Genomic DNA, 12532 nt, shown 5'->3' on the forward strand with positions numbered 1-12532 from the left:
CTAATAGGCAGAGTGTTACAGGCATAGCCCTAAAGCATGTAGCCTCATGGACAGTGTAGTCCGTGCAGCAAGGAGAGTGGACTGCCATACCCGTTATGTGTCTGTGAGGGGGAGGAGGGAGAAAAAGGAGAGTGGAAAAGTACGAGTTGTCATCGAGCAGAAATGGGAGCTGGAAGCATGTAAATATAATAATAACCACTGCAGCCAAGAAGAGTGCCTGACGAGCCCGGTTGTAAGTAAGCTATTAAGACTCGACTGTACACTGTGTTCGTGTTTTCCTCCGAAACAATAAGTTCCGTTGGAGCAGCCTTTCAACGCCTCTCTCTGTCTCTCGCTAGCAAACTTGACCCAGACAACAAAGTAAAGCTATTTTTCGGCTACGAGCCCGACACAGAACCTGACATATAAGCCAGAGGTCCCTTTACTACGGTTTGGAGCTGCAGACCTTCAGTAATAGTAATAAATCACATTCATGTAGTTGTAAACAGCATGAATATATATTAAGTAATCCAAAGTATTCAGAATACGTTACTGTCATTGAGTAACGTAACGGAATATGTTACGAAATACATTTTTGGGGCATGTATTCTCTAATCTGTAGTGGAATACATTTTAAAAGTAACCTTCCCAACATTAATAACCACCACATGCAGGAGACTCTGACAGCACTGAGCAGCTCCTTCAGTGGCAGGCTGTGGCACCCACAATGTGGGACAGATGTAGGTGTTTCCTTCCTGCTGCTGTCACACTCCACAACAAAGACTTTGCAGCTGACCAAACACACACATCCACACATGTGCAATAACACTAAGTACAATTCTCTTTCTCTGACAACATTGTATTTTACTCAGTTGTATATAGCATTTGTATTCTATTGTTTATAGTATTTTATTTTATTCTATTCTATTGTGTACGGTACAGTGGTCCCTCGCTATAACGCGGGTCAACTTTCGCGCCCCTCTGTTTCGCGGATATTTTTTGTGCAGCTTTCATGCTTTTTTATTTTTATTTTTTATTTTCAGCGCATTGTGTTCTGCGTCCTGATTGCCTGTAGACCATTGTCAGTCAATCTCGTGCAATGTCTCCTGTACAGAATGCATTCAGCTTGTCAAATTTACATAAATCTTTGATTGCTAGTAGTGACTCTGAAGTGCTGTACTGTAGATTTGTAAGTTTTCTCCCCAACAAACACAACAATGTTCATGAAATGTTTTGTACCATCAAAGGCAACCTCAGTATGCTAGCCTCCTACTGTAGGTGAATGGTGGCGGTGAGGATAGTAGTCATATCAACAGTAATATTATTTTGATGTTTTTCTTTTGACTTCCTTCCCTCGATTCTCCTCCATCTGCTGCTTTGCCCTCAAGCTGGTGTGGCTCCAACCCTGAATATTTTCACTAAAGCTCCAAATCTGATTGGCTTTGTATTAAACCCAGTCATGTGTCTGTTTTATTTTAACAAATGGCAGTGCTTTATGAGATCACAGGCCAGAATGACTTATTCTTTCTTATAAAAATTGTAGATTTGCTGCTATTTGTTGGAAATTATCATTATTATTATTAGTAATAGTAGTAGTAGTATTAGTATTTGTATTTCTGTTTATTTCTGTAATTATTGTCCTCAGGTGATGTAGCATCGGGGTAGTATTGCCGTCACTATACCAGGTGAAAGGTTCCACGGCTGGACTCCGAAACTCTGAATGTCACATCATTATTGTGTGTCCACTGTGTGGTTTCACCTCCTTCCTGCACCTCACATGTCAGAGTGATCGTCTCACCTCTGAATATCTGAGGCCAGTTGGGTTGTTGTTTTACAACAACTTTATTGGAAACTGTTTACACATATTAACAGTTGAGATACAAATAGAAACATGAAATCAACACAGAAAACTTAACATTGTATGTTTGATAATCATGAGTGAATGTATATTTCAAACTAAATGACTGAACTCACAGGTTATCGTAACAGTGACATCATCACTTCTATCAGTGTAGTAAACTGGGTTTCCTCTTGTTCCTCTGCAGCGGTAGATTCCTCCTTGAGATACTCTGATATCTCTGTTTTGTTGACCTCTTATTGGAACTTCAAAGGTTGTTTGGGTTCGTCTGAACCACTCATATTTCCATCCATCAGAGCTCTGCACAGAGCAGGTCAGTGTCACACTGCCCCCTACTGGTATGATTGTGGTTCCTGCTGTCAGTGTGGCCCTGGGTCTATATGCTGTTATGAAAAAGAAGAGAGGACAATGTACACCTGATCCATTATAAAGATTTAAAAAATCCTAAATTTTAAAAGATTTTTTTTTTTCATTTGACTCAAATTCCAACAAAACAAAATCTCCAAATGTTTTCATTATATTCTAAGGAGCTTGCAAAGAAAAGCGTCTGGACTTCTTTGAGTTGCTTGAAGACGTTTCACCTCTCATCCGAGAAGCTTCTTCAGTTCTAAGGTCAAATGGTGGAGAGTCCCAGATTTTAACCCCGGGGGAGTTTCCCCCCAAAGAGGGACAAAGAACCCCTGATGATCCTCTACCTAATCACATGAGCCAAGGTGTGAAAGTGGGTGTGGGTCACATTCAGCCAAGGTTTTGGGTGAGCTCATTGTGAAACCTGGCCCCACCCTATCATGTGATTTCCTGAGATCAGATGGCCCAGGATGTGAGTGGGCGTTAAGGTGTCTGGGAAGGGATCTCAAAACTGGATTATAGATCGCACACAGTTGGTGTCGTAAACCACCGCCTCTGTTCAAAGATGGTTGCTCACAAACCATCTGTCATGGTTTGAAAGAGGAGTGAAAGAAGCCATTTGGGGGGAAACTCCCACGGGGTTTAAATCTGGGACTCTCCAACATTTTACCCTAGAACTGAAGAAGCTTCTCGGATGAGAGGTGAAACGTCTTCAAGCAACCTAAAAAAGTCCAGACGCTTTTCTTTGCAAGCTCCTTAGACTACGATGACCTGGATGACTGAGAACCTTCACAGACATGTTTTCATTATATTGTTTTTTTCTTTCCTAGCAGTTTAAGACATTTCAAATGTTTGCCATTTTTCTGTCTCAACATGGTGACAGAGCTGCAGTAATTCAGGTTGTAGATCTCTAAATAAACACAGTATAAATGTTTGTCCAATCTCAGGCCTGAAGAAGTCACACTGGATGTAAACTAATGCAGTTCACTGTTGAAGGAAACACAATGATGGGTTCAGAGGGATCTGCCTAGTTTCAGGTTTAGACAACAGAAACATCATCACCCTAAATTTTATGAAGCTTTTGATGCTTCTTCTTCTCCTTATTTAAAATTAATTTAATCCACAGTTATTCTTGTTATACATTAAAATACACACGTTTAGTAATAATAAATGACAGTCTGTGAGTTTTGTAATACTGTGTATACTATGAGCAAAGTAACCAGTAAAATACAGAAGTTCTTGTTAAAGTTTCTAGTGTCAATGTATCAGAAAAAAACAAGTTTCAGTGACAATATTCATTAAATGTCAGAATTTTATGATTCAAATGATTTTCAACATGAATCATCACATTATTGGTCATTGAGGACTTACCTAATACAGTTATAGAGACAGTGTTACTGATCTTTGTATAATATGATCCCTTCATGCGACCAGAGCACTGATATTCACCACTGTGACTTGAATATTTAATTTCTAATGTGTACTCTTTGATTGTGCTGTAGCGGATTAATTCTCGACCATCCTTGTTGGTTTTGTATTCCCAGTCAGTGTCTTTTCCTTCATTCATGTCACATTTGAAGGTAACAAACTCTCCAATGAAAAAATTGGACCAGCTGGGTTCAATAGTTAGCACAGCATCTAGAATCCAACACAACCACAAAGTTAACAACCTGAAAAACATTTATGCACGACACAATCTGTGACAGTACGTTCATACACTGTTCATATACTGAATAATAAAAAATATAAAACACATGTGAACTGTAATTAAGATTTATGTAGTATTTTAAGATGAATATTTAACAAATAAATTAAATAAAAGTGAAAACCTCTCAGTCACCTTGAGCGTGTCCAGTGCAGAGGAGCGTACATAGCACTACAATAAAGACAGAAACTTCAGACATTATCAAACTAAAGACACTCAAATGTGGCTGTTATCGCCTAGGGATGTAAGGAGGTAACATCAGAGACAGCCCCAGTCAGTGTCAAAGGTTTGGACTTTATTAACAGAGGCAAACACAAAACACACACACAACAGAAAACCAGCAGCGGTCGTGTATTTGACCTCACATGTAGGGAAGCGGCCAGTGCCTGTGTCAGCGCTAACAGCCTAGTCACATATCAAGTGAAGGGTCATAATCAGAGTCTCTAGAGGTAACTGGGGTGTGTGTGTGGGGAGGGGGGGGGTGGCAGCCTCAGCACCTCACAAAGTGCCTGTTTCGCTTGGCACATCATCCTCCTTTTATAACCGTGGAATGCCAGGACTGCCAAAATGAATGAATTAAATACACCGTTAAATAATTAATTTAATGTGTCATTAATTAATTAAAATTAGAATTTATAAATATGTATTTAATTAATTAATTATTGACACATTTAATAGTTTTTTGACACATTTAATTATTTATTTATTTATTTCACATTTTAATTAATTATTGACACATTTAATTAATTATTTCATGGTGTATTTATTTATTTCATTTTGGCAGTCCTGGCCCTAGAATATCTTTTTTTTTTTTTTTTTTGAAGTCAGAAATCCAAATCTTTATTAAAAAACAGGCGGCGGTTACAAACAGGAAGACAAGCAGTCCATCAAACAGTCTACAGGGATGGCCCTAGAATATCAATATGACCCGTGAATTAGATTCGTATGACCATTTTATTCGTTTGATACTACCGACACTGTTAACCCTGGGTTAACATAACGTGCTCCAGTGTGACATTAAACTTCAGTAAAACTATGCAGTTATGAAACGTAACTTTAATCTGAGCCAAACCGATTTGCTCAGTGTTAAATAAAACAGTGAAGTAAACATGACCCAGCAGACAGAACCTGAGTAAATTAAGTCCAGTGTTCATTCGTTTTAAAGCTGTGTGCCAGTGACCAGATATCAGCCGCTGATAAAGTGCTCTGTAGTTTTCTAGGTGTCCATCGCTCTCGGTTTAAATTGTGTTTGTCGTCTGTAACCCAGGTCAGTCACTGTGAGGGAAACACAAGCACCAGCAGCTCTGAACTAAAAAAAAACCAACTAATTTACTTGTGCACAATATTGTGACGACATTACGTTATATTGAACTTTAGCTGCCCACGTTAAACAGTGAATATCACCAGGTAACGTGGGCGTTTCCTGAATAAGCAGCAGGTGTTAAACAGCTGACAGGTGAGCAGGATGTGTGCTAGAGCGCTGAAGATATCCTGGATATGCTGACCTCGCTCTGAGGTGTACAGGGCTGCAAGGCAGCAAAGTGAGCTTTCAGTTTACCCTCATGATCAATATTCACAATAAAAATATTTGTCGAAAAGCATAAGGTCTGTACGTGTTTCATAGTGTCTAACAAGCTTTGTACAGTTAAAGCTAATGGTTACTACATGACTGAAACACCAACGTTATCTCTTTTAACCCTTGTATGGTGTTCGGGTCTGTGAGACCAGTGTTCAGTTTTTTTCAAAAGAAAAATTAAACAATTAATTATTTTTTCACGTGTAAATGTGTTGTGTCTTTCCACTCACTCCACTTGATTATAACTGATTTATTTATAACATTTTATATAAAAGAAAAACGAGAAGCACATTAATTCATAAATGTGATCTAACAAAGGTAAAGGGAAAAAATTAACCATGTTTGCTGTTCATATGTCTTGTAATTGGGATGAAATAAACATCTGTTGAGTAATTTAACATAAAATTGTTTGATAGTGTTAATTTGGAAAGCCAAAACTCTAGCGGGTCCACCAGACCCATGAACACTGGCTGAGTAACAAAAATACGAACACCACACAAGGGTTAATGAAGTTTATGCGTTTATACACAGGTCACGATGATTACTGAACAAAAAGCACAAAGATCTGATGTTAACTTTAACAATGTTAACTTTATCACACACTTTGCGGTGAGACTGGGCGCTGAAAATTATTTAATCGTGTAGTTAATTTATTCATTTAATTCATTTTGGCAGTCCTGACCCCTAGGGCCAGGACTGCCAAAATGAAATAAATACATCATGAAATAATTAATTAAATGTGTCAATAATTAATTAAAATGTGAAATATATACATACTTAATTAAATGTGTTGATAATTAACAAATTAAATATGTCATAAATATGTATTTAATTAATTAATTTAAATTGTTATTAATTACTGACACATTTACTTAATTATTTAACGTTGTATTTAATTAATTCATTTTGGCAGTCCTGGCATTCCACAGTTCCTCATTGTGTGAGGCATATAAATAGAATAAATAGTCAGTTTATGATCTTCTTAAGGGACAAATGCCATTAGGGTTTAAACTCAAGTCGCTTTCCTAACCAAGCTTCTTAAATTGCTTGGAGTCTTATCAGTGTCTAGTATGATTGGTTACATTTTATATTACAATACAAAATGCATCAAATTATCACTGATGGAGAAACAAACCTTTCTTAGATAAACTAAACCAGCTTCACTCTGATCTGAGTCAGTGCACTAAAATCTAATCCAGTCTACAAACAACCATGTTGGTAACAAACATGAGTCCTCTGATCACATGACCTGCAATGGTACAAATGACTGATGCTCTGTTCTTCTTACTAAAACATGTTTATGGATCAGTATGAATCAAACAATAGGAGTCAGTGATGTACTCACAGAATAGGCCCAGCTCACAGAGCAAAGTGGCTCCCATCCTCACATCCAGCAGTGACACGTCTGAAAACTTCTACAACTTTCTGTAAAGAGAGAGAGTGAAGCAGCAGCACAGCAGATACCAAAGAGCTGAGAAGGAAACAAAGAGGTTTTAAAACTTCTCTCTGCTTCCTTCCTTTTACACAGAAATAACAACTTAACAAGGTCTGACCATGTCTGTCAGATTTTTATGAAAAGGCCTGTAATATGCAGACTAAACTGACCAATAACAGACAGACAGTACGTTTTATTACACATATGTATAATTTTAATAAATATTTACAAACCTCCAAGCGCACAGATATATGAATGAAAGATAATAATTATCCATAAATAATCTAAACAGTAAAACCAAACTCCTCTCCACCTGCACTCATAAACTGCTGGAACTAATTAAATGTGTTTTTGCCTCTGAAAATTAATTTGAACACACTGGGAGATTAAAATAAATTAACAAATGAATGTCTTAAAACTTGACTGAATGAATTATCAAAATTGGTGCCATTCAAACAACGACAGAAATGTACTTACAGAATAACCCCGTCATGCAGAGCAAAGTCTGCCATCATCACTGACTCTGATTCACTCTGATGTGATGCAGACGATCACAAAGTGTTTTGTATGAATAATAATAAATGCAGAAATAGAAGCTGCACTTAAACCAGATAAGATCAGATTTTCATCTCTCTGTGCTTCTTTCGCTGTTGCACTAACCTCAAACAGTACCTGTAGCTTTGACTACAGCAGTTGTTTGACGTGAGTACATTTCCTGTCCATTGCAAACACATATCCGCTTCTTTCACATGTTGTGTTTCATGTCTTTCTCTATGACATATAAATGTGTTGTTTTCCTTCAAGTCAGGAAGTCAGTTTTTGCCTTTTTCTTCTTTGAAAACTCTCAAGTCATTCTTGAAGTGAAACACTTTTAAGCTGCAATGTTCCTCTTCTGTCAGGTTTTGTACATCCATAGATGGTGCCATCTATAAATCTAATATATATATATATATATATATATATATATATATATATTAGGGGTGCAACGATACTCGTATCGATATTGAACCATTCGACACAGTGCTTTCGGTTCGGTACGTATATGTATCGAACAATACAACATTTGTAATTTATTTGATCAACTTTTCTTCTGAGGATGCTGTCTGTGTTGAGAGCTCAGTGGATCTGCGTTCGATTGCTCCGCCTAGGGTGCACTGTCGAGCGCAGATTCACTGAGCGCAGCGCAAGCTAGCAAGACAGAAGCTAAGCTCATTGCAACATGGCAAATTGAACCTCCCCCACCCTCATTCAGATCTGGCCTTTGGAATTATCTTGGTCTTCATGTGAAGCATGACCCTGAAGGTAAGTGTGTCATGGACAAAAGTAAAACAGTATGTTGGATGTGCCATGCAATGCTCAATTACATGGGTGGGAACTAGTGTGTTAGCGCAGTTAGCTCGTTAACGTGTTGGCCGTCCAGCCCCACGCACGGGGCGATCCGTGGTAGCTCGTTAACGGAGATTTGCCGTGTTGTGGCGTTAAGGTCAATTCAGCTTAACGCTGACAGCACTAATGGGAACACAACGAATATGACTGCACATTTACTCCGACAGCATCCTAGTGCAAAGACAAGTGGAAGCAGACAAAAACAACAAGCACGCATGCTACAAACTTTACCCGAGTCATTTAGACAGCCGTTAGCACATGATTCTCCTCATGGGGACCTGATATGTTTAATATGCTCCTGAGAATATAGCCCAGAAGAAGCGTATAGTAAAGCTTTTATTTTGGAAAGAGAAATTTTTCTGTAATAAACTCTCTTTTCCAAAGATGAGTGATTCCTCAATCAGATAGATTTATTATTTTATCCCTTTGTTGTTTCAGCAACATTAAATTTAAAAACTGTACGTTTGAGTTAAAATATATATTTATTATTTTATTAAATGACAAATTAAAAAAGCATGAGCATTTTTTGTATCGAAAAAATATCGAACCATGACACAAAAGTATCGAACCGAACCGAATCGTGAATTTTGTGTATCGTTGCACCCCTAATGTATATATACATTAGGGGTGTGTCACGGTTCGATATTTTTTCGATATAAAAAATGTTCATGCTTTTTTAATTTGTCATATATTAAAATAATAAATATATATTTTAACTCAAACGTACAGTTTTTAAATTTAATGTTGCTGAAACAACGGCGTCAACACGTTAACAAGCTAACTGCGCTAACGCACTAGTTCCCACCAATTGAGCATTGCGTGGCACATCAGACATACTGTTTAACTTTTGTCCATGACGTGCTTACCATCAGGGTCATGCTTCACATGAAAACCAAGATAGTTCCAAACGCTAGATCTGAATGAGGGTGGGGGAGGTTCAGTTTCGGGTAGCGTTGAGGCAGTTGCCATGTTGCAACGAGCTTATCTTCTGCCTTGCTAGATTGCGCTGCGCTCAGTGGATCTGCACTCGATAGTGCAGCCTAGGCGGAGTAGTCGAACGCAGATCCACTGAGAGCTCAACACAGACAGCATTGTCAGAAGAAAAGTTGATAAAATAAATAAAAATTTCGTATTGTTCGATACATATGCGTACCAAACCAAAAACACTGTATCGAACGGTTCAATATTGATACGAGTATTGTTGCTCCCCCTAAAAAAAAATATATATATATACATTGATTTGGCTTGATATATATATATATATATATATATATATATATATATATATATATATATATATATATATATATATATATATATATATATATATATATATCAAGCCAAATCTTACTTTTGCAGTTATTTGCGTCGTTCTTATGCAGTGCCCTTTGCACTGTCTGAGACAGAATTAATTAATTAATTAATTAATTAATTTATTTATTTATTTATTTATTTATTTATTTATCTTTTTAAGTAACTGTTAGTCTGATGTATCTCTCTCTCTCGTTCTCTCTCTCTCCTTTTTTTTTTAGCTTGACCTCACATTTATACTGTATTTTGCATATAGAAGACCGCTCTGGTGAGTTGTAATCTAATTTGTTCTTCATGCACAGATCTTCCTATACCCTTCTCATCTTTCTTAAAACTAAAAATGTGATTTTTGAGTCATTCTGGAGATTCTTTACGTTTTTATGTTGTGATGCCGACCATCAGACTGAGGTGGCAGGTATGAAACTGAGAAAGGTCTGATTCACAGCATGTTTTATTTATGTATTTAATGCCCGTTGGATAATGGAAATCACAGGTGTATTTTTATTGCTGTTTAAATAGTCACAGGGTTTCTAACTTATGAAGTATCAAAGTCTCACCTTTGTTAGAGTTTTTTATCTTTGTAGTATTTGCTTTTGATTGTTTACAACAGGAAATATGTTAACATCCTTCCTCCATACTTCATAAAAAGATATAAAATATATTTGACTGTTAGATTAAATATTATCATGCAGCACTAAAGTGAAAAAGCTCACTTAACCTCAGAATAGATCTGTGAATGTTCTCACTTTGTGCTGGAAATATGTTTTAAATTTGGCTGTGACCCGAAACACAGGAAATGACTCACTGTGTGGCTGAACTGAAGCTAAAGCTTAAGATGAAATCTAAAGACAACATTTACATTCACAGTTACATTTATTATCTGACGGCATAGCAAAGTAACATTAAGTACTAACACATTTAATCTGAAACGATTATTTGTATTACTTGGACATCAACGTACAGACTAGACCTGAACATCTGACTAAAGGTCAAAAAATAGTTAAGAGAATCCAAATATGTGATGTGAAATTTTTGTTTTTTTTAAAGCTGCAATAAAAAAAAGGTTTGTTTTGAAAACTGCATGTTGTGGATCAAGTTTATGTAACTCTACCATGTGGAAATGTAAAGTATGCATTTCTAGTATTTAACTTACAAATGTTTTGAATTACATCCTTCATAAAACTAAAGAAATAAACTGTAAACTTATGTATACTTATGTATATTGTATACTTCCATAAAACCAGTTCTACAAAGTCCTGCCCTCTTTCCAAACTATTTAATTGCATGTATAACACCCCATCAGAAGATGTTGTGGTGTATTACCAGCAATATGACTGAATTAACTCTGAACGGTTACCAACACATGATACATTTTTATTGTAATGTGTAGTTTGTTTGTTTTGTTGTTCTTTTTTTTCCTAAAACAAATAACAATTTAGCAAATTTGTTGTCGGAGCTCAAAACAGAGCTACTGTAGAGGTAGAAGTATTCTTTTTACTGGTTAACTGTATCCTCAGTTTAAGTGAGCAGAACCTGGACTATACATTGTGTAAGTAGAGCACCGCTATTCCCTCCTGAGTTGACTGAGGGGTTTTCCAGAATCACTTTGGCGATGACAATAAGTCTCGTTCTCTAGCCTTATTGTTTTTGCTTCAGCCACTGCCAGAGCCACACACCATTTGGCCCGTTGGTACCTATCACTTGTTTCCTGCGTCCCACAACTTCACCCACCACTTTAACTTGATGGCTCCATGCACCTCAGGTGTCCACCTTTTGGTTCGTGGATCATCACGAGAGGCAACAACCACTTTGCAGCCACAATTTAATACAGTAGTTCTGATGCAGAGCATAAGTTATTTGAATCCCATGTCCCCAGTCTCCCTATCGAAACCCTATGCTATCAAAACTGTGCTGGAGGGGAGAATTGAAGACCTTGCCCCTAGCACACCCTCACTTCACAGTATGGTGTATCAGGCCTGTCTAGCATCCTTTCCCACCATCTGATCCAACTCACCATCAGGTGGTGATCAGCTGACAGCTGAGCTTCTCTCTTTATCAATCATTATTACAGAGTTCAACAGAAGGGATCTAAGAACACAGACACATGTAACTGAGATTTCTATGAGCATTTACATCATGTCAATGCAGAGACTTTTGAGGGCAGTTGCTTATCAATGTGGGAAACAAACTCTGCACAGTTTCTCTTGATGCCCACACAGTTTTTATCAGTAGTCCACCATGTGTCATCATGACAACAGTTTTTGATCCGTTTTCACTGAATGTTATGCATGCTTACATGTAGCAGTGATAATTATTACTATCATTTCAGTACAGATAAATCATAAACATAAACATGTGCCATCCACACAGAGATCAAAGTGAAACTTCCACTGTGCTTTTTGCAACTCGCTGTTGCTTGCTGCACGCTGCTCTATGCACGTTTTGACAGACCCCTTTTGGCTGAAACCACAAGCTGCATTTCCTGTTTTCTAGGTAGCCTGACTCGAAACCATGATGTTTTTCAGTAGATTCACAATAAGCCTGAGGCAGAATAGATCATAATCTACAGTTTGACAGACATGCAGGCATTGGAGCCTGCTCAGAAGAACAAAAAACATTATGCTGCATCTCTATGTTTCCAGTTTGATCTTTTAATGCTTGATATTGTTTCTCAAAACTGTATTTTTAGTAGATCTGGATTTACTGTATTTATGTTTCATTGTTTAATTTTTTTTTTTTTTACATTAATCAAAAAGTCTACTGTATTCTTTATTTCTCCAAGTGACACAAACAGAGGTCAAAAACAGTCTGCTCTGGTGTCCAACAGCTCCAAAGTTCTTCATGTCAAAAACGAAGGTTGTTGATTTTGAGTAGAAATGTCTAAAACTGATATCATAAAATTGGACATCTGCTGATACTGATATGAATCCGATA

General features: G+C 37.2%; 1 protein-coding gene across 1 annotated transcript; it reads right to left on the bottom strand.

Annotated features, from left to right (window-relative positions):
* Positions 1-1655: 1655 nt before the first annotated feature.
* LOC146579877 (Fc receptor-like protein 5) lies at positions 1656-7537 on the bottom strand. Its single transcript, XM_085268015.1, has 6 exons — positions 7379-7537; positions 6812-6891; positions 4026-4061; positions 3553-3823; positions 1954-2213; positions 1656-1831 (listed from the first exon to the last, which is right to left on the bottom strand). The coding sequence occupies exons 2-6, from the start codon at positions 6846-6848 to the stop codon at positions 1656-1658; spliced, it is 780 nt and encodes a 259-aa protein (XP_085124141.1). The 5' UTR covers positions 6849-6891; positions 7379-7537.
* Between the last annotated feature and the right edge of the window lie 4995 nt (positions 7538-12532).

The sequence above is a fragment of the Mchenga conophoros genome, linkage group LG3, assembly GCF_057382185.1.
Source record: "Mchenga conophoros isolate Kocher_MC1m ecotype Shallow Benthic linkage group LG3, M_conophoros_male_GT1.1, whole genome shotgun sequence".
Lineage (NCBI taxonomy): Eukaryota > Metazoa > Chordata > Actinopteri > Cichliformes > Cichlidae > Mchenga > Mchenga conophoros.

Coding starts and splice junctions, on each gene's coding strand:
- LOC146579877 (XM_085268015.1), bottom strand. CDS start 6,848: ATGGGAGCCACTTTGCTCTGTGAGCTGGGCCTATTCT. Junction 4,062..6,811: donor CTGTGAGCTGGGCCTATTCT/GTGAGTACATCA, acceptor TCTTTATTGTAG/TGCTATGTACGCTCCTCTGC. Junction 2,214..3,552: donor TCTATAACTGTATTAGGTAA/GTCCTCAATGAC, acceptor AACAGCATATAG/ACCCAGGGCCACACTGACAG.